Source organism: Bufo gargarizans, chromosome 2, assembly GCF_014858855.1.
Source record: "Bufo gargarizans isolate SCDJY-AF-19 chromosome 2, ASM1485885v1, whole genome shotgun sequence".
NCBI lineage: Eukaryota > Metazoa > Chordata > Amphibia > Anura > Bufonidae > Bufo > Bufo gargarizans.
The window spans coordinates 565,739,035-565,764,762 of record NC_058081.1 but is presented as its reverse complement, the minus strand read 5'-3'; the positions used below and the strand labels follow the sequence as shown (position 1 = coordinate 565,764,762).

At 39.5% G+C, this 25,728-nt stretch overlaps 1 protein-coding gene across 1 annotated transcript in view; it reads left to right on the top strand.

The window, feature by feature from the left end:
- Positions 1-25,728, top strand: part of LOC122926152 (otogelin-like protein) — a 95,882-nt gene that overhangs the window by 5,730 nt on the left and 64,424 nt on the right. The window contains 29 exon segments of the mRNA XM_044277532.1: positions 3,870-3,936; positions 4,076-4,128; positions 4,877-5,017; positions 6,436-6,504; positions 8,332-8,487; positions 13,541-13,724; positions 13,929-13,978; positions 14,295-14,449; positions 14,543-14,669; positions 14,832-15,006; positions 16,202-16,302; positions 16,669-16,890; positions 17,345-17,522; positions 18,224-18,301; positions 18,414-18,463; positions 18,575-18,719; positions 20,630-20,740; positions 21,046-21,187; positions 22,093-22,236; positions 22,387-22,524; positions 23,500-23,601; positions 23,693-23,800; positions 24,015-24,171; positions 24,263-24,289; positions 24,385-24,564; positions 24,651-24,926; positions 25,014-25,131; positions 25,286-25,365; positions 25,455-25,483. Of these exon segments, the coding sequence (XP_044133467.1) occupies positions 3,870-3,936; positions 4,076-4,128; positions 4,877-5,017; positions 6,436-6,504; positions 8,332-8,487; positions 13,541-13,724; positions 13,929-13,978; positions 14,295-14,449; positions 14,543-14,669; positions 14,832-15,006; positions 16,202-16,302; positions 16,669-16,890; positions 17,345-17,522; positions 18,224-18,301; positions 18,414-18,463; positions 18,575-18,719; positions 20,630-20,740; positions 21,046-21,187; positions 22,093-22,236; positions 22,387-22,524; positions 23,500-23,601; positions 23,693-23,800; positions 24,015-24,171; positions 24,263-24,289; positions 24,385-24,564; positions 24,651-24,926; positions 25,014-25,131; positions 25,286-25,365; positions 25,455-25,483 (3,563 nt within the window).

The window sequence follows — 25,728 nt, the reverse complement described above, 5'->3', positions numbered from 1 at the left end:
TTAGCTGGAGATAGCACCTTCTAGACATCCCTGGAATTCTTACTTACCTGGTGCTTCTTGTGGAAAAGTAGTTTCTCCATACAGCTAAGGCCTCTTTCACACTACCGTTTTTTTTTTCCGTTTTGCGGTCCGTTTTTTGAGTTCCGTATACGGTCCGTATACGGAACCATTCATTTCAATGGTTCCGCAAAAAAAACGGAATGTGTTCCGTATGCATTCTGTTTCCGTATTTCCGTTTTGCCGTTCCATTGAAAGATAGAACATGTCCTATATTTGGCCGCAAATCACGGTCCGTGGCTCCATTCAAGTCAATGGGTCCGCAAAAAAAACGGAACACATACGGAAATGTATCCGTATGTCTTCCGTATCCGTTCCGTTTTTTGCGGAACCATCTATTGAAAATGTTATGCCCAGCCCAATTTTTTCTATGTAATTACTGTATACTGTATATGCCATACGGAAAAACGGAACGGAACAACGGAACGGAAACGGAACCACAACGGGAGCAAAAAACGGAACAAAGGATCCGTGAAAAACGGACCGCAAAACACTGAAATGGACATACTGTAGTGTGAAAGAGGCCTAAACCAGTGCAGTCAAAATTGCCAAGCCTGGGTTATCTCCCCTTTCTAGTCTCTGACATGAACAATTTTAAGAAAGGCTTTGAAGATCAAATCTTCGAACAGTTTTTGGTTCGAGAATAAAGATAATCTACATCAGTATAATGAGTAATTATGTGAGGAAGATTTTTGCTATATATACCATCTATGACCCCCATACAGCTATATTTCATTACTTGAAGCCTCTACAATGACAATTAAACTTTATAAAAAATACTTTCTTTTGTTCTTTTAAACAGCATTTTCTAAATGGTTTCTTCCTAACAAATGCAGACCGAGTATTAAATTGATCCTATAAAGCAACTTTTCATAACATACTTTATTTGAGTGGTGTCACCAAATCTCTACAAGACATCTTAAAAGGAGTCTGTCACCATGATATTGGACTATTGTCTGAAGAAATACATGAGTAGTAGTACAGAAAAGGGGTCTAGATCAATACATTGACAGGACTGCCATGCGTGCTCATAGGAGTCCTCTGCATTATGTTAGCACAGCAGTCTGGACTGTAATCTCAGCTCTCTGAGCGCTGACAGTGGGAGAATGGGGGCAGTAGGAAAGTAGAAAATTGCAATCTGGACTCCTTATGTGCAGAATTACCCATGCATTACTGCAGATAGTAGTCCACAATTCTTATAAGATATACATTTCAATAATGAATTGAGATGATTCATCTGGGCTGCCACATTACATTTTATTAGTAAAATAAATTCCATCTACTCAAAGGATCATTCATTATTCACCTGCTGCATTTCCAGAGATAACTGTGGAAGTCTTTAATACATGGTGGATCATTCTCATACATCAGGGCAGGGTGCCCGTCACTGGCATAATTACACTTATACAAAATAAATAGGACCCATTTAATATGAGGCAGCATGCAAAAATGTACCCATTCATTTTACCAGCCAAAAGATAGTCTTCTGACATTCCACCATTCATCCAACAGAGGTCCTCACATGTTGTCACTGTGCATGAGAAGGGGTATGATAGCCTTTCTCCCCAAAACATCCTCCATTATTTATCTACCAAATATAATGAATTACAAGATGAAGGATGGAAGGTGAGGAATGTAGCCCAGGGGCCTGGCCCTTCAGAGTGTATGGAGTTCAGATACTTAAGTGGCAGCCCTGTGAAGATACCTTCACTAAATCCTGAGGCTCCTTTTCATTTGGGTGCATTATGACCTGACATTTCTACGCATTACTGAATAACTTCATTGTATTCCCCCTTAACATAACAGAGTGCGTGTTTGCAGAGTTGCTATAACTAGAAATGTTGTACTTTGAGCAACATTTCACAAAAAAACAATAGGACAGTTATGATGGGTGAAGGGTGGGGGACTCCCATCAGCTCTGTGCCTTACGTAAACATCACATTTGTCATACTATTGAAAAACCAAAAGAACACAAGTAATGCATTTCTGTATCTTGCTTTGTAGTTCTGTCTTTTTATCTAAAGCACATTTGGGGTCAGTTATCAAACTGGTGTAAAGTAGAACTGGCTTAGTTGCCCATAGCAACAAATCAGATTCCACCTTTTATTCTTGACAGCTCATTTGGAAAATTAAAGGTGGAATCTGATTGGTTGCTATGGGCAACTAATCCAGTTTTAAATTACACCAGTTTGATAAATTACCCCAATTATTCTTGTAATTGTATGATAAATTGCTCATTTTAGTGTGTCCATACTCAGTCTGTAGCCTGTGGGCACAAGAACTTCTACAAGTTGACAAAAGGCTGTACAAATGCTCAAGTGCGATATTAGGGCCCTTTTACCATTACCTACCATTGGGTAGCAGAGTGAGCAATGGATGGGGTAAGGAGATTAATGCAGCAATGATTGGTGATGTATGATCCTACACTCATTCATCTGCATCAGCAGCAAACCCATGTCTACATAGGGTCAGGCCCGGCGCTATAATAAGGCAGACCAAGCGGCTGCCTTAGGGTGCAGAGACAGGGGGGCAGAAAAATGTAACTTTTATTTTTATAAATCACTTGTACTGATGGCCGCCTGGCCTCTGTGAGCAGTTAGCCCCCTGTATATATAATATATATACATTTGCCCCCTGTATATATATACATTTCCCACCCCCTGTATATATTCCATTTTGCCCCCTGTATATATATCCATTTGCCCGCTCTGTGTATATTCCATTTTGCCCCTGTATATATTCCATTTTGCCCCCTCTGTATATATTTAATTTTGCCCCCTGTATATATATATATCCATGGGATGCTGGTGTTAGGGGAGTTCTGGGGGGGGGGGGGGATTAAGATGTAGCTTCGCTTCTGTTGGCAAAAATCCTTGCACCGGCCCTGCATAGGGTAATGTGCTGCTGATAAACAAGCATTTATTCACTTGTTGGGTGATTGGCAGCACCCGTACACAGGTCAATTATCCTGTTTCTCAGCCCATGTAAAAGGGCCCTTAGGGCTTGATCACACAACCAAGCTGTGTTTTGCGGTCCGCAAATTGCGCATCCGCAAAACACGGATGCCGCCCGTGTGCCTTCCGCAGTTTCCGGAATGGAAGGGACAGCCCATTATAGAAATGCCTATTCTTGCGGGGCCACGGAACGGAGCAATGGATGCGGACAGCACACGGAGTGCTGTCCGTATCTTTTGCGGCCCCATTGAAGTAAACGGGTGCGCACCCAAGCCGCAAAAAATGCGCCTCGGATGCGGAACAAAACCACGGTCGCGTGAGTGAGCCCTTAGTCTGATGTCAATACCTGCAGTAATTAATTGCTACAACTCTGTGGATGAGTAAGGGCTGGAGGCTGGTAGAGCATGCATCTTTGGTACTCGGTACCAGAAAGGCACCAATATGCCACACCACTTCGGACAGGTTATGAAGATACAGAGCTAGACCAGCAAACTAAACCTTTTCTCCAGGTGAAGGTAAGCCTAGCTTTCCTCTGCCTCTCTGTATACCTTATACGAGCATACAGATGTCATAAAGAGTGTTCCTTGCTCAGGACTCCCCTTTGTTAGGCAGAGTAGACAGCAAATGATAATTCACTATCAATATGAAGGATTCAGTACAATCAAGTATCAGACGATTATCCTTTCATTTGTATGGATGATTTAATACAGCAAAGATCCGGCTGGTGGTGATCAGTTAATAAAACTACATGCATCCTGTAGAAATACTAGATAGTTTCCAAATAAATGGTACACTGGGATTTTCTTTTTCAATGTATCTTCCAATGATATCTCAATAAAAACTTACTTTCATCAACAGGAAATTGCTACTATGAAGGGAGGACATACAAACATGGCGACACGGTGACCCAAGACTGCTACATCTGGTAAGTAACATAATTTGCTAAAATAACAAAAAATCCCCTGAAAGAAGACTTTACATATTTTTTTACTATTAAGATAGCATTTTTTTTAATGATGTGAGCTAAGTTTTAAGATCTTAACCTATTTTATTTTTATCTGTAGTGAGTGTGTCAAAGGAGAAATCAAAGACTGTCTGTTCACTGTGAATTGCGCTGGTAAGCTCATGTTGTGTGTTATTATATTCTTATGGTGTGAATGACGTAACCAGAAACTTTTGACATTATATACAGCAGAGATGCGCAACCTGCGGCCTGGGGGTTACATGCGGCCCTTAATATCATTCTGTGCGGCCTCCAACCATCTGGTGACAGACATGTATGCCTATATCTTGTGGCTGTTGTTATGTTTCTTTCATGTATTCTCCCATTAGATGGGAATCCTGGAAGTGTAACCAGACATTTATGGTGCATACTGTATGTACAATACCCCATAAATACAGTATTTCAGTTCGTAATTATTTTTGGCCCTTGGGATTTCTTCACTTAGACAATGTGGACCTCAACCAGAAAAGGTTGTGCACTCCTGATATACAGTGATCCTTCAAGATACAATGGCCTCAGGATACAATATTTTCAACATACAATGGTCTTTTCTGTCCCATTGTAAGTTGAAACTAGACCCAACATACAATGTCTTATACTCAGATCCAACCAATCAAGGCCACTTCTGGTAAAATAGCTGTGTTAGTTGCTAGTTATCAGCTATTCCTGAGTGTTATATAGGACTTTATCTATCTCAGATCCAGTCCAGTGCTTGACCTCACCTGTCTGTGAATCAGTCCCACAGCACATACTGGGAGGAAAGCACCCCCCCCCCCCCTCAGACCTTTTACTGTGTTACAATATGTATATCCTGTACAATTTATCAGACGCCATCACTAATCTATACATATATGTATTGAAGTTCCAGCAGACAAGAAAGTTACCTTGAATGAAGAAAGCATTAATTATAATGATGAACCAGATGTCTTTGGAAGCAGCGACCAGGCAGCCCCAAAACGTCTAAAGCGTTCCAATGACATGTCTGGGAAATCAAATGGCTCTGGTAAGTTAACTCTATGAAATGTTTTTGAAATGTATTGCTTTCTCCATTAGCCTATGACCCTTGCCAATATGGAACATCTAGACCTAGCTTGACCATGCCTATTATCTTAAAGTGAAATAATGAATCAAAGTGATATGTACAATATTTCAATTTTTTTGCGAATTCCAAAACCTTACCTAATCCTTCTACTAGGAGGAATGATGAGTGTGCAAAATGGAAAAAACATGATGGGAGGCAAAACTGAAGTAAAGGTTGCTGGTGGAAAATCTGTACTTCAGAATTAATCAAATGAGGACACCGTGCATATCTACATATATTCAACAGAGGTCCTAGCAGATCTCAGCAGATCTCCTAGTGGGGTCTCTGGTTGTTAAAGGAGTTGTCCCAAAAATATCACAAGGAGAACATAAGTTATAGAGTGCTCATGAATGATCCATTTCCTATAGAGCCTCCACAGGGAAAGTGTACCATTACAAGGTGCTTGTAGAAATCATTAGGTTGTCCTATGCTCTTTTTAGCAACCCCCCTCTATTAATTCAGAATATATATTAAACCAGGAATACTGTCTAGTATGGTTGATTCTGTTGATTAATATGATCCCTGTCTTGTGAAAATGGATTGCGGTGTTCACGAAAATAAGATATTTACAAGTGTGGGCCACGTCTCTCGGTGTAATTAAACTTGTTTGTTGCATAAACGATGGAAGTCTTTTTTCTTGGGAATTCCACAATCCATTTTCACAAGACAGGTATCATTTTAATTAGCAGGATTAACCCTACAAGTTAGCATGCTGACTCCCTTGCATTCCACAGCTGCTGGAGGGCACCTAGGGGGATGATCCATAGAACAAACGACAATCAAGGTGGTCCCACAGGTGACCAATTAGGTTCAAGGCTGGGAATTAGGGGTCAGGGTAGTACTTGGAAGTCTTGGTTGAGGTCTTCCAACCAATCTATACCCATGTGACATGTTGCATTGTCTTTCTGGAAGATCTCATCTGCCCCAGGGAAGAAAATTATCATGTATGGGTGTGCATGATCTGCAATGATGGATTCTTACACAAATTGGTTGAGAGTGCCTTCCACATGGATGACTGGGCCCAGAGAATGCCACAAAAACATTTCCCAGACCATAACGCTGCCACCACCAGCTTGTGTTCTTCCAGCAATGTTTGCTGGGCATTTGTTCTCTGATGTTTCTTGCCTGACATCCAGAATGTTCCAATAGAGTATTTGAAAAAGGGATTTCGAAACAACATAACCCTTTAAGCAATTTTCTAAGCATATACAGCTCACTGATGAGCAAAACACTCAAGTAGTTTTCCTTCAATAAGCATAGAAAACATTATTATTATTATTATTATTTTTACTAATGTGGCGTTGCTGGTATTATTAACATTCAAACTGGTGAAATTGCAGATGCAAGTGAAGAGAAGAGGATTCAAGATGAGCTTAGAAAGATATCAGAGGAAAGGCCAAAGGAGACAAGTAAGTGTCGTATAATATACAAAGAACACCTCTTTCTCTGGAGGACCTGGTACATCCTTGCTTTCCAGGAATAGTTCATTGGGGATCTATGTATTACTTTATTCCTCCTGTGGTGGTACTGATGAATACTTGCTGCTCACCTTATTCATTTGCTCGAGTAGGAGCTGTCGCGGCCATCTTGATTGAAGACACCTTTTAGCAGTGAGACTGGTGACATCACTGGCACTAATGGGTGGTCTTTAGAATTGCCCTATCCTGTAAAACAGCCTAGGGCATTCCTAAAAACCACCCATTAGTGCAGTAAGTCTCCTCCTAGCATACCCACATGAAGCCCAATACATCAGAAAAAGCCCTTGCCCTGTGCAATTTTATTTTTTGGGGGATTGTTCAATTTAATTAAACCAGCATATAGGTGATCAGTACACCAATACACAGGTTAGGGCATCAGTTTTCCTGCAAGTGTTAATGTGAAATTGAGCATCAGACCTCCATCTGTTTCTGTTTATTCTTTATCCACTCAGTTGCAATTTATTTATATTTTTGGGGGGACTGTTCAATTTAATTAAGCCAGCATATAGGTGATCCATACAACAATATATAGGCTATGGCAACAACTTAGCTGTGAGCCTTAACGTGAAATTGAGTATCAGGCCTGGTGCTTAATTATCTGTTTATGTTTATTTAATATCCACACAGTTATAATGTTAGTTTCTTTGGAGACTGTTCAATTTAAATAAACCAGCATATACAGTAGGTGATCAGTACAACAATACACAGGCTAGAGCAACAGTTTACCTGTGAGTGATAACGTTAAATTGAGCATCAGGCCTGGCCCTTAATAATCAGTTTTCATTTATTTTATATCCACACAGTTGGAATTTTATTTTTTGGGGGTTGTTCAATTAAACCAGAATATAGGTGATCAGTAGAACAAAACACTGGGTATCGCACAAAATTATCTGTGAGTGATAACGAATTTTGTCCTGAATCCGTTTCCATTTATTTCTGTCTCTACACATTTCCAATCTGATATTTTTTTGAGTTGTTGATTATATTCAAACTAGCATAAAAGTGTTTACTTCACCTATACACAGGGTAGTGCCTAATATTGTCTAAGAGGCCCAAATATATTAAGGCTATGGAAGGGTTCCAAACGAAGGACCCAGAGACAGAATGTGGGTAGTAGTAGCACCAGCTATATGGCCAAGGGTGGTAGTAGTAGTAGTAGAAATAGGCCGCAGTTGTCCCTGCTGGCTTTGGAAAGCTGCAACATTTGTGTTGAGGAGAAAGAGGATGAGATTGTGGATTGGATGTATCACTCCTCCTCTGATTCGCAGCAAGATAATGTGGAGGTGACTTTGGAGTCCAACACTGTTCCATGGACCCAGGGGTCACAGTGTTCCTTTTGCAGCCATAGAGAAGGCTTTCAGTGGAGCCCTCACAGTCTTCACTTCCTTCCTGACTAAGACTGAGCCGAACCATGTGTCATCGGGTGCTATATAGCACCCGATGATGCATTCCGACCACCCAATCACTGTAATGCCAGTAACCAACATGGCTATGGCATTACAGTGAGTGCCAGTACTTCCCTGCACATTTATTGGCTGCATAGCAGCCAACAAACATGCAGGGAGGAGACTCGAGCATCGCCCTCGAGCTCTCGGGGTGTTCGGCCGAATCCCGCAATGTTCCGAGCATCGCGATGCTCGAGTCAAAATTATGTTCTGCCGAGCATGCTCACTCAACACTATGCAACAGTCATTTTAATAATAATTAGCATGGAAATATATTTTTACCATTGAATCTATTTTCATTTACCTTTCAAAGAAGATAATGAAAAGTCATCATTTGAAGACATAGACTTGGACATGGGCATTGTTACCATTAATAGTCCCGACTTTACAATAGAGCCGATGATTATTCCTCAGACTGCAAGTTTATTGTTTCAAAGTTATAAAGCAAGGGTGACAGAAGGAGCGGAGAGTAAGTTTATACTCTAAACTGACATTGTTTCTAACCATCATCAGTTATAGAATGTAGGATCTGTCCCTATTTATGTATTTTTATCCTATTGATATTAAGTATTATAAAGTGAGTCTAATATTACACTAAAAACAAGGAATAAAGTTGTTGTCGTACTTTTGCTATGTTCTTAAGCAGAGAAACCACAGCCCACTGAGCCAGTGAATCCATATGAGCCAAAACCGTAGTTCAAACTGTAATGCCTGTAAACCAAGTAAGCCCAACTGAGTCAGCTCAACCTGAGGAACCAGCCATTCTCTGTCATTGCACCTGCTACTTACAAAAAAATGTGCTTAGTGACGAAGTTATTTGCCTCGAAGCAAATGTTTTTATCAAATTCGGCGAAGCAGCCAAATTAAATTTTTAAGAACTTCATTCATCTCTAATTATTATCAATATGAGAATATATTTTTACCCTTAAACCTATTTTGCTTTGCCTTTAAAAGAAGAAAATGAAAAGTCTTTATATGAAGAATTAGACTTAGACATTGACATTTTTCCCTTTTATAGTCCTGATTATCTCTCAGACTGCAAGTTTATTAAGTCACAGAGCAAGGATGACCAAAAGAGTAGGGAGTAATGATGGATTTACAGTGCCCAGTTGTCGAGGAGTTTATAGGTAATAAACATAGTACATAAGGCCGAAAAAAGACATTTGTCCATCCAGTTCGGCCTGTCATCCTGCAAGTTGATCCAGAGAAAGGCCAAAAAAAACTGTGAGGTAGAAGCCAATTTTCCTCACTTTAGGGGAATAAAAAATTCCTTCCCGACTCCAATCAGGCAATAACTCCCTGGATCAACGATCCCTCTCTAGTAGCTATATTCTGTAATATTATTACACTCCAGAAATACATCCAGGCCCCTCTTGAATTCCTTTATTGTACTCACCATCACCACCTCCTTAGGCAGAGGGTTCCATAGTCTCACTGCTCTTACCGTAAAGAATCCTTTTCTATGTTTGTGTACAAACCTTCTTTCCTCCAGATGCAGAGGATGTCCCCTCGTCACAGTCCTGGGGATAAATAGATGATGGGATAAATCTCTGTACTGACCCCTGATATATTTATACATAGTAATTAGATCTCCCCTCAGTCGTCTTTTTTCTAGAGTTAATAACCCTAATTTTGATAATCTTTCAGGGTACTGTAGTTGCTCCATTCCAGTTATTACTTTAGTTGTCCTCCTCTGGACCCTCTCCAGCTCTGCTATGTCTGCCTTGTTCACTGGAGCCCAGAACTGTACACAGTACTCCATGTGTGTTCTGACTAATGATTTGTAAAGTGGTAGGACTATGTTCTCATCATGGGCATCTATGCCCCTTTTGATGCAACCCATTATCTTATTGGCCTTGGCAGCAGCTGCCTGACACTGTTTTTTGCAGCTTAGTTTGCTGTTTATTAAAATTCCTAGATCCTTTTCCATGTCAGTGTTACCGAGTGTTTTACCATTTAGTATGTACGGGTGACTTGCATTATTCCTTCCCATGTGCATAACTTTACATTTGTCAGTGTTAAACCTCATCTGCCACTTATCTGCCCAAGCCTGCAATCTATCCAGATCCCTCTGTAGTAGTATACTGTCTTCTTCAGTGTTAATTACTTTACACAGTTTAGTGTCATCTGTGAAAATTGATATTTTACTGTGCAAGCCTTCTACAAGATCATTAATAAATATATTGAAGAGAATAGGGCCCAATACTGACCCCTGAGGTACTCCACTAGTGACAGTGACCCAATCTGAGTATGTACCGTTAATAACCACCCTCTGTTTTCTATCATTGAGCCTTGTTACTTACCCACTTACAGACGTTTTCTCCCAGTCCGAGCATTCTTATTTTATATACTAACCTTTTATATGCTACAGTGTCAAATTCTTTGGAGAAGTCCAGATACACAACATCCATTGATTTGCCGCTGTCAAGTCTAGAACTTAGCTCCTCATAGAAACTGATTAAATTAGTTTGACATGACCGATCCCTCACGAAGCCTTGCTGATATGGCATTTTTTGCTTATTTCCGTTAAGATGCTCTAACATAGCATCTCTCAGAAAACCTTCAAACAGTTTACCCACAACAGATGTTAAACTTACCGGCCTATAGTTTCCAGGCTCTGTTTTTAGACCCTTTTTGAATATTGGCACCACATTTGCCATGCGCCAATCCTGTGGGACATTCCCTGTCAGTATAGAATGTGCAAATATCAGAAATAATGGTCTGGCTATGACATTACTTAATTCCCTTAGGATACGAGAGTGTATGCCATCCGCTCCTGGCAATTTGTCTATTTTAATCTTTTTAAGTCGCTGTTGTACTTCTTCCTGGGTCAGACAGGACACTTTTAATGGGGAATTTATTTCAACATTCAGTATTTCATTCAGTTTATTTTCCTCAGTGAATACATTGGATATAAAAATATTTAACAGCTTTGCTTTCTCCTCGTCGCTCTCTGCGACTCCCCCCTCATTACTCTTTAAAGGGTCGACACCTTCAGATTTATACTTTTTAACATTTATATAATTGAAGAACATTTTAGGGTTAGTTTTACCCTCTTTGGCAATTAATCTCTCGGTCTCTAGTTTGGCTGCTTTTATTAGTTTTTTACATGTTCTATTTTTTTCCTTATAGTTTTTCAGTGCTTCCGTGCTACCCTCCTGTTTTAGTGTTTTATATGCTTTCTTTTTGTCATTTATTGTTTTCTTTGCAGTTCTGTTTATCCACATTGGTTTCTTTTTGTTCCTTAACCTTTTATTCCCATACGGTATGTACCTCTCACAATGAGATTTTAGGATGCTTTTAAAGATATCCCATTTTGTCGCTGTATTTTTATTTGTGAGGACTTTATCCCATTTAGTTAGGCCTATGGCCTCTCTTAGTTGGCTAAATTTAGCTTTTTTGAAGTTTTGTTCCTCCCTGTAGAAACGCTCTTTTGAATGATAATTGGAAGGTTATTACTTTATGGTCACTATTTCCCAGGTGTCCCCCAACCTGCACGTCTGTTGTTCTGTCAGGTCTATTGGTTAATACTAAGTCCAGTATGGCCGTCCCTCTAGTCTGGTCCTGAACCAGTTGGGAGAGGTAATTGTCTTTGGTTATTGCCAAGAACCTGCTTCCTTTATAAGATATACAAGTTTCAGTTTCCCAGACTATATCTGGGTAGTTGAAGTCTTCCATAATAACCACCTCATTATGTTTTGCCGCCTTGTCTATCTCATTTAGTAGTAGATTTTCTGTGGACTCTGGTATATTAGGTTGTTTATAGTAAACTCCTATTAATAATTTATTATTGTTTTTAGCTCCATGTATCTCTACCCACAGTGACTCCACATGTTCATGTCCCTCACTTATATCTTCACGGAGTGTGGGCTTTAGACAGGACTTTACATAAAGGCAGACCCCCTCCCCCTCTCCGGTTTTGACGATCCTTTCTAAACAGACTGTAACCTTGTACATTAACTGCCCAGTCATAGCTATCATCCAGCTATGTCTCAGTTATTCCCACTATGTCATAGTCCTCCTCAAACATCACTAATTCCAGTTCACCAGTTTTATTAGTCAGGCTTCTGGCTTCATTAGTATACATACATTTGAGAGGTTTATGTATATTTTTTACCCTACACCTTTCCTTCTGAACTGTTCTAGTCCCTCCTTCCATTCCTCCCCCAGTCCCACTACCTTGCCTCCTGTCTCTATCTGCACTACCTTCCCCTCCTATAACATAATTACCCTCCCCCAGTCCCTGGTTTAAACACTCCTCCAGCCTTCTAGCCATCTTCTTCCCCAACACAGCTGCCCCTTCCCCATTGAGGTGCAGCCCGTCCCTACGATAGAGCCTGTAGCCGATAGAGAAGTCAGCCCAGTTCTCCAGGAACCCAAACCCCTCCTTCCTACACCAGTTCTTGAGCCACTTGTTAATCTCCCTAATCTCCCGCTGCCTTTCTTGTGTGGCCCATGGTACAGGTAGTATTTCGGAAAATACTACCTTTGAGGTCCTTGCCCTAAGCTTTTGACCTAAATCCCTGAAAACATTTTTAAGGACTCTCAACCTACCCCTAACTTTGTCATTGGTTCCGATATGGATCAAGACTGCTGGATCTTCTACAGCCCCTCCCAGTAATCTGTCAACCCGATCCGCGATGTGTCGAACTCTAACGCCAGGAAAACAGCACACTGTTCGGCGATCACGGTCTTTGTGACAGATTTCCCTATCTGTTCCCCTAATAATTGAGTCTCCCACTACCAGCACCTGTCTGGCCTGCCTTGCTCTCCTGGTTCCCTGCTTACCGGAGCTGACATTCCCCTGACTGGCAGAGGAAATGTCCGGCTGTGGCAGTGCCGTCCCTGGACTGACATCCCCCTCATCTGCCAAACGTGCAAACTTGTTGGGGTGTGTCAGATCAGGGCTAGCCTCCCTGGCACTCTTCCCTCTACCCTGCTTTCTAACTGTTACCCAGCTAGCTACCTCACTTTCCTCAGCCTCCTCTCTGTCACCCTCCCCCTCATCTACCTCATCTATTCGTACAAACTCTTGTTCCCCGTAATCTGCCAGTGTAAAGGTGCTGCCAATAGCTCGATGAATGAGCCAAATTGGGTGAACTAATCTTTCATGTGGACCGTAAAATAACTGCTTCTGGCAGCAGATTTTGTTGTGTAAACAGCACTCTGCTGCCCACAGATAAGGAATCTGTTTAGGATGAGAAATGACAGTATCCATTGCTTCTTCGCATACAGTGGAGGAGATTGCTGTATGTAAATGCAGCTCTTCTCCTACAACAAGGAGCAAGCAATTACAGGGCTGTAACGGTGCCTTCCCGATAATCATATGCTCCAGTGTAAATCCAGCATACGTTCATGCTCTTAACTACCATTGTGTCTAACCATCATCAGTTATAGAACTCAGGATCTGTTCCTCAATTATTTAAGCTCTCATCCTAATTGTAAAGGGAGTCTAATATTACACTGAAAAACAAGTAATACATTTGGTATCATACATTTTCTTATGCTATGTTCCACAACAGAGAAACCTGAGCCTACTCAGGAGGTGAATCCCGCTGAACCAGAGACCCCAGTTCTGCCTGAGGAACCAGTGATCCCTAAGAAAGAGGAACCTACTCCAGCAGTTCCATCCGTGGGAGAATCTTGTACATTCAACCATGATTCTGTGTCTCATGGAGATACTGTAAAACTCAACTGCGTTACTTGGTATGTTACTTCTCTCTATATGTACAGTATATCATCTCCAACAGTGTGTAACTCACATCCTTGTCCTTTATAGTCTCTTAACACCTTTAACTGCATGTATTTTGCCCTAAAATCATTTTCATTACAGGTCTTCTATGGTTCATATTTGTGAACCACTGTGAAAATGTTATTAAATTCAATTAAATCCATGTTTTAACTTTTTAGTACTTGCAATGATGGCTCACTGACCTGTGTGAAACATCTGGACTGCCCAGGTAATTTTATTGCATCTTCATCTCTTCATTTCACTCCTTTCAATCATTAATTTATTACTCAGAATACTCACGGGAATACAGTATATTTACTGTCCATATAATGCCTCATCATCCAGGACACAGCCAGCCAGTATAGTCATTTTTTTGCCACCATTAGTTGACATTTCTTCATTTCAACAAATACCATAGGTCCGTTGTATCTTTATGTGCGATTATAGGTTCTCTGTGTTACATAAATACTCAATGAAGTATAGTAAGGTAACGATTACAATATAATTTTAAGGTTGTATGATATTCTGTGCATTCTGTATCTTAGGTGTCTGTTCAGTGACTGGTTTCCAGATGATTCGTACCTTTGATGGGACATTGTATGAAACGCTTGGAGATTGTAGTTACATTTTGGCTAAGACTGCAGCCTTCACAATCAGCTTGAATAATAAACCCTGTTCAGAGTTGGGTGGTAACAACTATGTAGGTATTCCATTACAATGGGGTACAAGAAAAGCCCCACATTTTATTTTACATTTGTCTGGTACCTTAATCTTTTTTTCGCCTCTGTTGTAGAATAAAGAGGCAGTTTGTATTGAATCTGTAGACATTTACATCCCATCGAAAGCCAGCATAAAACTCCTTAATGATGGAAAAATCTTGTCAGAAGGAAAAACCACAGCTCTCCCTTACTTCCTCATAGGTATGTAAATATAGCATTATGAAGGTCATGCCACCATCAGATGAAGACCTCTTCTAGAGATAGATAAACCAATTGCTTTAATCAGTCCATCAAAGCTTCATAATATTAATGCCATTGCTTCAAATATAAATTAAGATATTAATAATCTGTCTTTCTTTCTAGACACTATTACCGTCATAAGAAGTTCTTCCACCTTCCTGGATGTGGTGAGCCCATTGTTTAACCTGCAGTATGACCTTACTCTTAACCGCCTATATGTTATCCTTAATGCCAGCTACAAAAACCAAACCAGTGGCTTGTGTGGAACTTACAATGACAATCGTAACGATGATTTCAGGTAAGTTTGTTTTATTGTACCCCTCAATTAATATCTTACTCTAATATGTATAGAAGATGACCCAGGCAGGTGGGGTGGAGGCTAGCTGGTTCTGCTTGAAGTGGTCCAATAGGTTTTTTGAAACTTATTTTCAAGGCAATGTTCCATGGGAAAATAGGATTCAAATTAGCTCATGTTAGTCAAAAAGAAGCACAACCCACCTGAAATATGTTTTGGGGTTCCTGCCTTTTAGTACTTACAGAGCATGGTACTGGTTGGCTGGATAAGATGCCTTAGACACAGCTCGTGGGGAGGGTAGTGCTTCCCATTGAAGAGACTGAGTGGGAAATAAAAGTCTCCTGGGAAAGATTTATGAACCTAGTATATTTTTCATTTTATTCCTCAATTCTTTCTTATGATAGGGTTTAAAAAACATTTAGGGGGTCATTTACAATCAGAAATATGCCTATATGCATATTTCTGAGACAGATTGCGGCACATAGGTTTTTTAATCTGGCTTACATTTAGACCGGCGGTGGATGCTCCGAGGTTATGTAGAGGCCATCTCCTCTACATAAATTCGGAAGATCCACCGCAAGTGCAGGGTTTATTTAGAACGGCATCTAAAACGCCAGTCTCAATAAATGACTCCCTTAGTACTTAAATGAACACTCCAGGCAAACTGAAACACCTTGTTACTTTATACCCAGAGTACTGAATGATGATATGGAGCATGACAAGGGAATTTGTTCAATCTCTGTCTCATGTACTGCTTCCTTAGACCTTGTTCTACACTAGAACACAGTGTACTGGTTTTGCCAGGAGTGTTCCTTCAAAGAAAGGTTTCAAGTTCAATTTCATACTGTTCACAGCTAGTATGGGAGTTATTCTGAGCTTTAAAGTTAAAGAGGCAGTCCTATTAGCGATTGACAGCTATCTTTGTTTGCACAGCGGTAGAAGAAATTGCTGATAGGACCACCTCCTTGACTTCATACCCAAAATGAGCAGGAATTTCAATGAATAAAATACAAGTTTTACTGAATCTTTTCCCACAAAACTATATGTCAATCTGCTCAGATCCTCCTGCCTTCAGCTCAGACATGCTGCCTTCAGCTCAGACAGTATTTTCAATGTGACAGGTTCCCTGTAAGATAGGAACAATATTTAAATACCTCTAAACTTTTTGTACATTTTTATTTTCCTTTGTGCATTGCAGGAGCTCAAATGATATCACTGAGACTGTATCCAGCTTCTTCAGCAAATCCTGGAAGACACAATCTCAGTGCTCAGAACATGCAAATCAATTGGTAGACAAAGGTAACTGAAATATTATTAAGAATCAAAAAACTTTAAGAGTCACCTACATTTTTCATAGGTACAAAGAAACTTTACAGTTGTAATTGGGATCTGTGTTACATGCATATCCTGTGAATGAGGGGATGTATCTAAATACCCTTGGTGGATCTGGAAGGATTCCTTCTTCTGTCTGGTGAAGCAAAAATCTCCAAAATTATTCTATGAGTATATTTTGCCTTTGACCTACTGTAGATATAGATCTCAAAGAACTTAATTTTGATGGACAGGTGTCAAAAATCTTTGTTATATTATAATAGTGTCCTGTCTTATTATAACTGTATTGTTGGCTTACATGAGGTTGACCAATTTCTGTTTATTCTCTACCAGATAAAAAAGCTAATGCTAATTTGATCTGTTCTGAAGCCTTGGAAAGCTCCATCTTTGAAGACTGCGTTCTTCTTATTGACACCCACTCCTACAGGATCTCTTGTGCCAACACTGTCTACTACAATGAACAGATTGGACTTTGTGCAGCTTTAGCAGACTATGCTTATCGCTGTGGCCGGGCAGGAATATTTGTTCCAGTTAGTTCTTCATTCTCAGACTGCAGTGAGTTTTATTGCTATTTTTGAAAAATCAACCAGTATTAATGCTTTCAGTGGAGAGATTGGAGGAGTGTTATTAGCACTACAGTATTACTCTAGTTTTCTGGCCATTAAAAAGAAAATGACATTTCTAAGCGTTAAAGCCCCCCCAAACTTTTATTATCCTATACAGCATGTTGTATCTCAACACCTTATGTTGGTTAGTAACATGCAGCATACAGTTCAAGCTACACTAGGAGCCAAGCATGGATACCTTAGCAGTAGCCCCAAGATGGACTGATTAAGATAAGTTGCTTAGGTTCGATTTGCGTTTTCCTCATGCATAATGTGAACTGGTATGTGGCTTTCTCCACAAGGCACAGAAAAGAATCATCTCAATAGTCATGATGTCTGTCAATGTTTAGTCGTAGACAAAAAATGCCTCCTAACCATCAATGTTTTTTTAATTACACTTTCAGCTCCGGCTTGTGAAGGGGATATGACTTTGATTACAGATGATACCTTCTCACAACATGATTGTGCTGAATTCTCTACTACACACCTTACAAAAATTACATCTTCTATCCCACTGAATGAAGCTTGTGTCTGTCCTCCTGACCTCTACTATGATGCATCTCTGAATAGATGTGTGTTGGGGTAAGGGCACTTTAATATTAGACAGAAGTGCACCTGTCTAATGGCCATTAAAAGCGGTAATAAACTAATGCAGTATGGCCTTTTGGGTTTAAAAAATAAAAATAATTCATCACCTTATTCACTTGGCTCATCCAGAGGCAGTCCACCCCTCTCTTGAGTGGAAAAGACCTGCCGAAGGACCTGCGCTGAGCGTGGTGATGTCACCACACGCACCAAGCATAATCACGTGGTGAGTGACGTCATCACATCACTGCGTTCTCCCAGCGTGATCAAGTGGTGATATTATCACTGATGACGTCACCATGTGATTACTCTGGCAACACGCAATAACATCATGACACATCAAGTGCAGGGCAGGTCTTTTCTACTCAAGAGGAGCGGACTGCCTCTGCACGAGCTAGTTGATGAGGTGAGTATTTTTTTACGTTCTTTCTAAGACCACTCTAGACACCATTTTAGTAAAAACAATTGGTTACCACGAAGCACAAGGAACTTCGGCTTTGTGACTAATTGAATTTTTCCTAAACTTCGGATCGAATTCCTCTTTGGATGCTTCGATTCGCTTAACATTAATCATGAGCTACTATTGAGAAGGGCAACTTTTTCTCATTAATTAAAAACTAAAAACTGAACACATACTGTTATATATTTATATACATCTGCATTATTTGTGACCATTCATATATATTTCTCTCTTCCAGAGATTCGTGTCCTTGTTACAACAACAACCATCTGTACAAGTTAGGAGAGACTATAACCCAGGCCGATGGACAAACATGGTAAGGAATATATTTACTGAATTATTCCAATTATTTCAGTAGACAGATAATGGTTTATGGTCGGCATAAAAAATGGTTGAAATTCTCATATCACTTTTGTTTTTCATTTTAGCCCTTGTGAGAGATTATTGCAATGTGGTGACCCAGAAATTACCCCACCAGGTGAGATTCCTGGAATCTTGATTTTGTATTTTAATAAGTCACAACAGATCTCATGATACATTATAAAATGCTTTGCTGTGGAGGTAACTTGCTTGTTTTGCATTTTGACAGAGGTGGAAAAGTGCCCTGAGAATGAAATCTATTCAGATTGTTTCGCTGGCTTTGGAAAGTCTTGTGAGCCCTCTTGTAGCAACTTGGCTATATTCGAAAACGGATGTATCCTTGAATGCGTTCCAGGATGTGTCTGTAAATCTGGGTAGGTAAAGTCAATACCCAAGATTTGTGGTCATGATAGCTCCAGTAATATGAAACTAGAAGGCCCATTAAGAGATCTTAATGTAAAATTACGGAATATAGGGAACTGTCATGAAGAGTTAACCTCTTCGCGAACACAGTTTTTTTTTATTTTCTCGTTTTTTTTAAATACCGCCTTCTAAAAGCCATAAATTTTTTCTATTCACTTTGTCATATGAAGCCTTGTTTTTGTACTTTCTTATGTCACTTTAATGAAACTTTAATATGATGTGTTGGGAAGCTAGAAAAAAAAATCAAAATTAATCTATCAAACTGTTTCCATATACACATAGCTATAGTTCACCTGAATAATATGTGTTTTTCCATTGTTGGTCCAAAGCTCAGTTCTGTTTTTTCTTAATATGCAAATTAGACCTTTGGTGCAATGAGGGCATCGCCATTGCTCTTGTTGAACCCAAGCTCCCATCCTTTCTGTGGCCAACCCCTTCCTTATTGATTTGTGACTGCCTGGCCCTGTCAATCAAAGCAGTTGGTGATGGACTGCCCACAGAAAGGAGCTTGGGTGCAATAAGAGCAACGGTGACACCCTAATTGCACCAAATGCCTAATTTGCATATAAAGTATCATAATTCAGGAATGGAGCCTCAAATCAAAAATAGAAAAGCAGCATTTTAACAAGGTAAACCACAGCTATGTGTCTATATAAACAGTTGGACAGGAAGGTTGCTGGTGACAGATTCCCTTCCATTTACAGTAAAAAAGACAGCACGATTACAGTCAGTACAATACCAAACTTTTATAAACTTCGGCCTAAGTACTGTGTAAGGCTCTTCTTTATTTGTATTAATACCATTTACTATAGGTCTATGTGTGACTTTTTGATAATTTTTAGACTTTTTTGTGGTTTCATATTTTAAAAACATTTTTTTTTGTTTTATTTCTAGCCCCCATAGGCTACTTATACCATAGTTTACTATTGCAGTCTATCCCAAAAGCACAGAGGATGAGAGTTATAAAACTGTCCAAAAAAACTTGTCTTTGTTGCCCATAGCAACGAATCACAGCATAAGTTATATTTCGTGTCCTGCTCAGGCCACATAAAAGCTGCATTGTGATTCATTGCTATGGATAATAAAGATAGTTTGGGGAACATTTATCAAAACTGAAGCTAGGGAAAACTGGCTTTGTTGCCTGTAGCAACCAATTAGATTCCAGGTTTAAGTTTTCATTGTTCAGTGCTCCTTTGGAAAATGAAAGGATGAATCTGATTGGTTGCTATGTGCAGCTAAGCCAGTTTTTACTAGTATTCATTTTGATAAATGTTTCCCTTTGTCTTTTAGACAGTTTGGTAAATGGGGCCCTATAGGGAGATTTATGCAACTGTCTAAAGGGAAAACTGTATTTGCAAGCAATCACAGCGCAGCTTTTATTTCTTATAGAGCTCTTGCAAAATGAGAGCTACACTGTGATTGGGTGCTATCGACAACAAAGACAGTTTTACTTTTAGACAGTTTCATAACTCTGATTCAAATTTCCTATTAAGCCCTGCATGAGGCAGGACCTAATAGAAGCCACAATAGCAGGCCTGGGAGCTTTCACCATTCTCACAGCTGCTATAGTAACTGAAGGAAAATCAATGGTGATTTTTTAAGTCACCCTTCATTTGAATTCACATTTAAGAATACATATATTATTAATGGGTTGTTACCTTATAAGCAGCCACCTTCAGCTTTCCACTGGAATAACAGCCGATCACTGGGGCTTTTAGTGATAGTAAAAGGGATTAGATTATTATTTAGTGTGACTATGTCGCTTAGTATAAACTAAACTGTATAATCTGCCGAAGGTTTAAGCTGTTGGAGGATACAGAATGCATAAAATGTGCTATGCTAAACTTTGCACTTATTTTAGTCTTCTGAGGAGCAGTGATGGAAGTTGCATACCACTAAATAAATGCCCTTGTGTCCATGGAGATGAGTTGTTTCAACCAGGAGAGACACTGGCCCAGGACTGTAACACTTGGTAAGCCTCTTGCGGTGTTGACACTTGTTGTCTATGACTAACACATATTAGACATATTAAACACATTTATTACTATTTCTATATATAACCCTGGCAAATGTTACTGTACATTTTTGTTAAAAAATTATTCTCTGCTATATTTGTATATTTATCGATTCCTTATGTACCTTCCATTGGATTTTAAAATGGGTCCTAAATTTAAGATTTACCATGAATTAAATTCCATAAAAAATAATTTGATTTAATAAAATACTAAATAAATTATCAAAAATTCCATGTTCAGTTTATGTTTATTTTTATTACAGCGCATGTGAAAATGGAAAGTTCTCATGTACCAATAACCAATGCAACAAAGTGTGTAATGCTTACGGTGGATCACAATTCTTCCTTTTCGACAATGTCTGGAAAACTTTTACCACAGGAGAATGTGCAATTGTGCTAGTTGAGGTTAGTTGTAAAAATTGGGATTTTTTTATTTGTAAATAGACTGAAAATAATATTTCCTGAAGTGTTTTACATATAGAACAATATTCATAATATCCCTCTCTACAGTAAACTATAAGAATATTAGTCACCCAGAGGTTTTGTGAGATTATAAAAGCATGAAGCTACATGTTATTACAGATTGAGTGGAACCACTGTGCCTAAAAATGTAAAACACCATGAAGGTGGAATCTATTGAGCAGAAAAAACTGACTGATTAGACACTTTGGTAGAGAAAGACTCAGGACAGACTTAGGAACGCATTCAAATTAGAATAAGAACGTCAGGAACCCAAGCATACAGGGAAATAGACTTGGAACTAGTTCAGACTTGGATAATAACTTCAGGAACCCAAACCCTTAGAGACATGGACTTGGATAACTTCAGGAACCCAAGCACCCAAGTAGTAGCAGGCAGACATGGTAATAACTTCAGGAACCCAGAAACACTTTCCAGGAACATACAGCTACAAGGCAAACCCTCAGGGCAGGCTTGAGACTTCTGAAGCAAACATTGTTGCGCAGAACCAGACATTGTTGCACAGCTAAGGTCTGGCCACACACTTCAGACAGAACGTACTCCAAACAGGCAGAACTCAGGAACTAAATAGAACATAATGGACAACAGGTGAAGATTCAGACAGATTCAGGCACAGACTGGTAAATTAACCCCTACGGAACCAGAATGGAGAGAGCACATGTCACAATAGAGCTATTCACACTCACAAGTAAATAGTGGCCAGTACGCATGGAACAAAGGCAGATGTGCACTGCCACACGGACATATGGTCCTAGGAGCAATGGCACACAATGAACGGGCGTGTAACACAAATTCAAATATCTATATTCATTAATTACTTTCCCTTCTAGTCTCGTGAAGGTGAAAGCCCATTCTTCAAGGTTATAATGAAGAATGATCCAAATGCAGACATGAGAGGAGCTCTACTTAAGAAGACTATCTACATCACATTTGAAGGAGCAAGTGTAGTGCTGAGTGAATTTGACACCACAGTGGTAAGACTTGTACAAAGCTGTCCAGTAAACAACTTTGTCTTGAAGGGCTGAAAGACAAATAGAACACTTTAAATTCATTGTATTTATTGTAGAGATTGGTGTCATCAGATCTTTGAAATGACATAGTTTCTGGATGTTTTATATTTGCAGGCATATGAACTAGGCAGTAGGACTCAATTAAGAACTTACAGATCTGGATTCTATGTGGTGGTCCATTTCCTGGAGGGTCTTGCTGTGTACTATGACCAACATCTAGATGTTATTATTCAACTGGAACAAAAACTACAGGTATGTTACGGCTAACTTGGATTTAAAAACTAAGGGGGTCATTTACATAATATAGATTAGGCGTATTTCAGGCGCAGATGGCGGCACAGCGGTTAGTCGCACCGCAATCTACAACTTCTTTCCGCTCACACCAGGTCTGAAAAGAGGATGTGGCAGGGGCAGGAAGGGGCTTGACCAGCTTCCCTGACAAGTTAATCTTCATTTATGCCGTTTTCTGGTGTAAAATTAAGCCAGAAATCTAAAGCAGTTCTGATCAGTTGTAGATTTCTGGTTAGGAGGAACAGACTGCAGGAGGATGTACCTAATTTATGACAAGACATGCACCTCGTCATAAATTAGGAGCATCCTCTGGCAGTGCAGGGGATATCAAGACCGGCACAGAAAGTACCAGTCTTGATAAATCTCCCCCATTGAATGTGAAGGCTATGGAGTGACAGTACCACCACTATTCTGTATATGGGATGCAACAAATACAGTAAAACATAGCAGCAGTATAAGGAGACCAGATCAACATTTTTTATTTTCCTACTGCAACCATTCCCCCATTGTTAGTACTGAATGCTGTGCTGAAATAAACAGCTTGGACTGCTGTGGTAACATAATAGAGAGAACTCATTTGTGCATTCACAGCAGTCCTGACAATGCATTTTAGTGCAGCTTTAAACAAATCGATTTTCCCTGAAATGGCAGTAAAAATGTAAATTAAAATCATACTTACCTCATCCATTTGAGCATGAAGAGGCCACTGCCCCCACAAAATCTCGTATGTGGTGATGCATGACATCACCACCCTGGCCAAAATGATGATATCATCACTCACCGTGCGAGATTTTGCGGTGGATCTTCAAGCAACTTCGTCACAAAGCGCGTTTTATTGTAAAATGCGCTAAAGCAGCAGAATTGAATTTTTAAGAACTTTGCTTATGTGTAGTCATAGACCATTGAGGATAGTTAACTTCTTTTGTTTGGATACAGGGCAAAGTTCAAGGTATGTGCGGTGATGCTGATGGAACCACCACTACCGAGATATCCATTAGTAATATGGCTCAATATGCCTCTCAGTTCCTGTATGGTGAGGTAGGTGACCATTAACACACACACATACTCACACAAACACACACTCATACATACACATTTTTTGAATAACATTTTTTCCATTTTTGAACAGTGTCCTGAAGTGCCACCTCCTCCTCCTGTTACTGATAATCACAAGGCATTTGTGGAGAAACGATGCAGCCTTCTTAGGAGTGATGAATTTTCTGAATGTAACACATTGGTAGGACTTGTTCTTCACTACTATGTTTGTGTTTATAAATGTAATTTTTTTAGGTATTTTTTTTATTACTAACCTTCAACAGAAATAAAGGTTGACAGCCTTGGTAGCCATGTAAAGTGAATGGTACTAAGGCTTTTTGTCATTTTAGAGAACAACTTACATAAGGTATAAAATACTGGAAAAATGTACTGAGTACAAATTGTTTTCCTAAAAGGTGAATGTGGAACCTTACTACGTGGCTTGTGTTGAGGAAACGGAGGCCTGCACAGAGGGGGAAAGCTGTCTTTGTTTCTGCACTGCCTTGGCAGCTTATGCCCGTGCCTGTTGCCGCAAGGGTATCACCATTGAATGGAGAAGTCCTGACACATGCCGTAAGTCTTTTTTTTCTTCAAAAAGTTGTATTATTGTGTTGCCTCTAAAGTTTTATTGATTACTTAAATGGTCTATTCTGCTTTGTTTCAGCATCTCCTTGTGAATATTACAACAGAGGTAAGATATAGCTTTTTACTGACTACCAGAACTGAATGATCTTAAATAGTGTATTAAAGATGACATCTACTAATAATTGGAAACTTTGTCTTAAGGTGCTGGAGAAGGTCCATACCGCTTGGTAATGATGAACGGCAAAAACTTAGTGGCTGATAACAAGACAGTGTCACTGGAAGATGATACTCCTGGGAACTTGAAGGCTAGCTTCATGGTCACTCCAAGCCTTTATGTGGACCAACATAAGAGTATGTGAAAAATGTTTTCACAAATGGCATGTGACCTCAATGCTCAACGAACCCACAGAATATTTCATGTACCGCTTGAGTAACTAACTTTGACTCCTTTTTGTTTCTTTATGTAGATGGGAGAAGGTTGATCTCCTTGGAGTCTGCACAACATCAGAACTACTTTATTGTACAGAATGATGATGGAAGTCTAAGCCTGATGAAGTGGCAACCAAGTGTAGAATTCCGTAGAAAAGCTACTTTTGTTTTGAGGCCCGGTCGCTGGGTGAAGGGATTCAATTCTCTGGAATCCTATTTATCACGAGGACTTTATCTTTCCAACAGTGGCGAAGGTCTAGTAATGTCGAAAGTGAAATCAGCAAATATGCTGCAGATGAGCTTCAAACTTATCGGTAAGACCTTCTGTCCCAATTCGAATATATGCACTTAAATGTTATTTCACTAAATTTAAGACCTAAACACTGTCTATTAATTTTCAGAGGAAAGCTTTGGCTTGCCATCTTTCTCTATATGTACCTGGAAACACAAAGCATGTGGAAATCCATGTATTCCAACATGTCAGGATCCTCTTGGTACAAAGTGCACATTGACTCTCAAGTAAGTTACACTAAACATAAACCATAAACCATGTTTTAGAGCAGGCCCATTAGGAAAGTTCCTGTTAAAAAATCTTGTAGTTTATCATGTTATATACTATATTTTAGTATGTATATAGCATCTATTAAACTGTTATATTTTGCACATTTCTTAGGGTTGAAGGTTGCTACCCCATGTGTGCCCCAGGAATGGTCTTTGATGAAATTACTCATCGTTGTGTACAGTTTGAGGATTGTAAGTTTTTATGTGTCAACTTATCCTTACAAAACATTGGTGTACATGGGTATCTATGGGTTTATTAACCTTTAATTATTTTTTCCTAGGTGTCACTCCGACTGTTGAGCCCCCTGTGGTAAAATATCACATTTATTTATATTCGAATAAAACTATTGTTAAGGAGGATAGCCAATGTATATGTCTCTACACTGATTAATTACACTTCACTTCTCATATCCGCGTGTAGGCTAGGACAAAGTCAGCAGGGCTCATGCCCACAAACATATTTTCTTTCCATGTCCGTTCTATTTTTTTTGGACATCATCCATATTTTTTGCAGATTTGTTTTTTGTGGACCGCAAAATACATACGGTCGTGTGC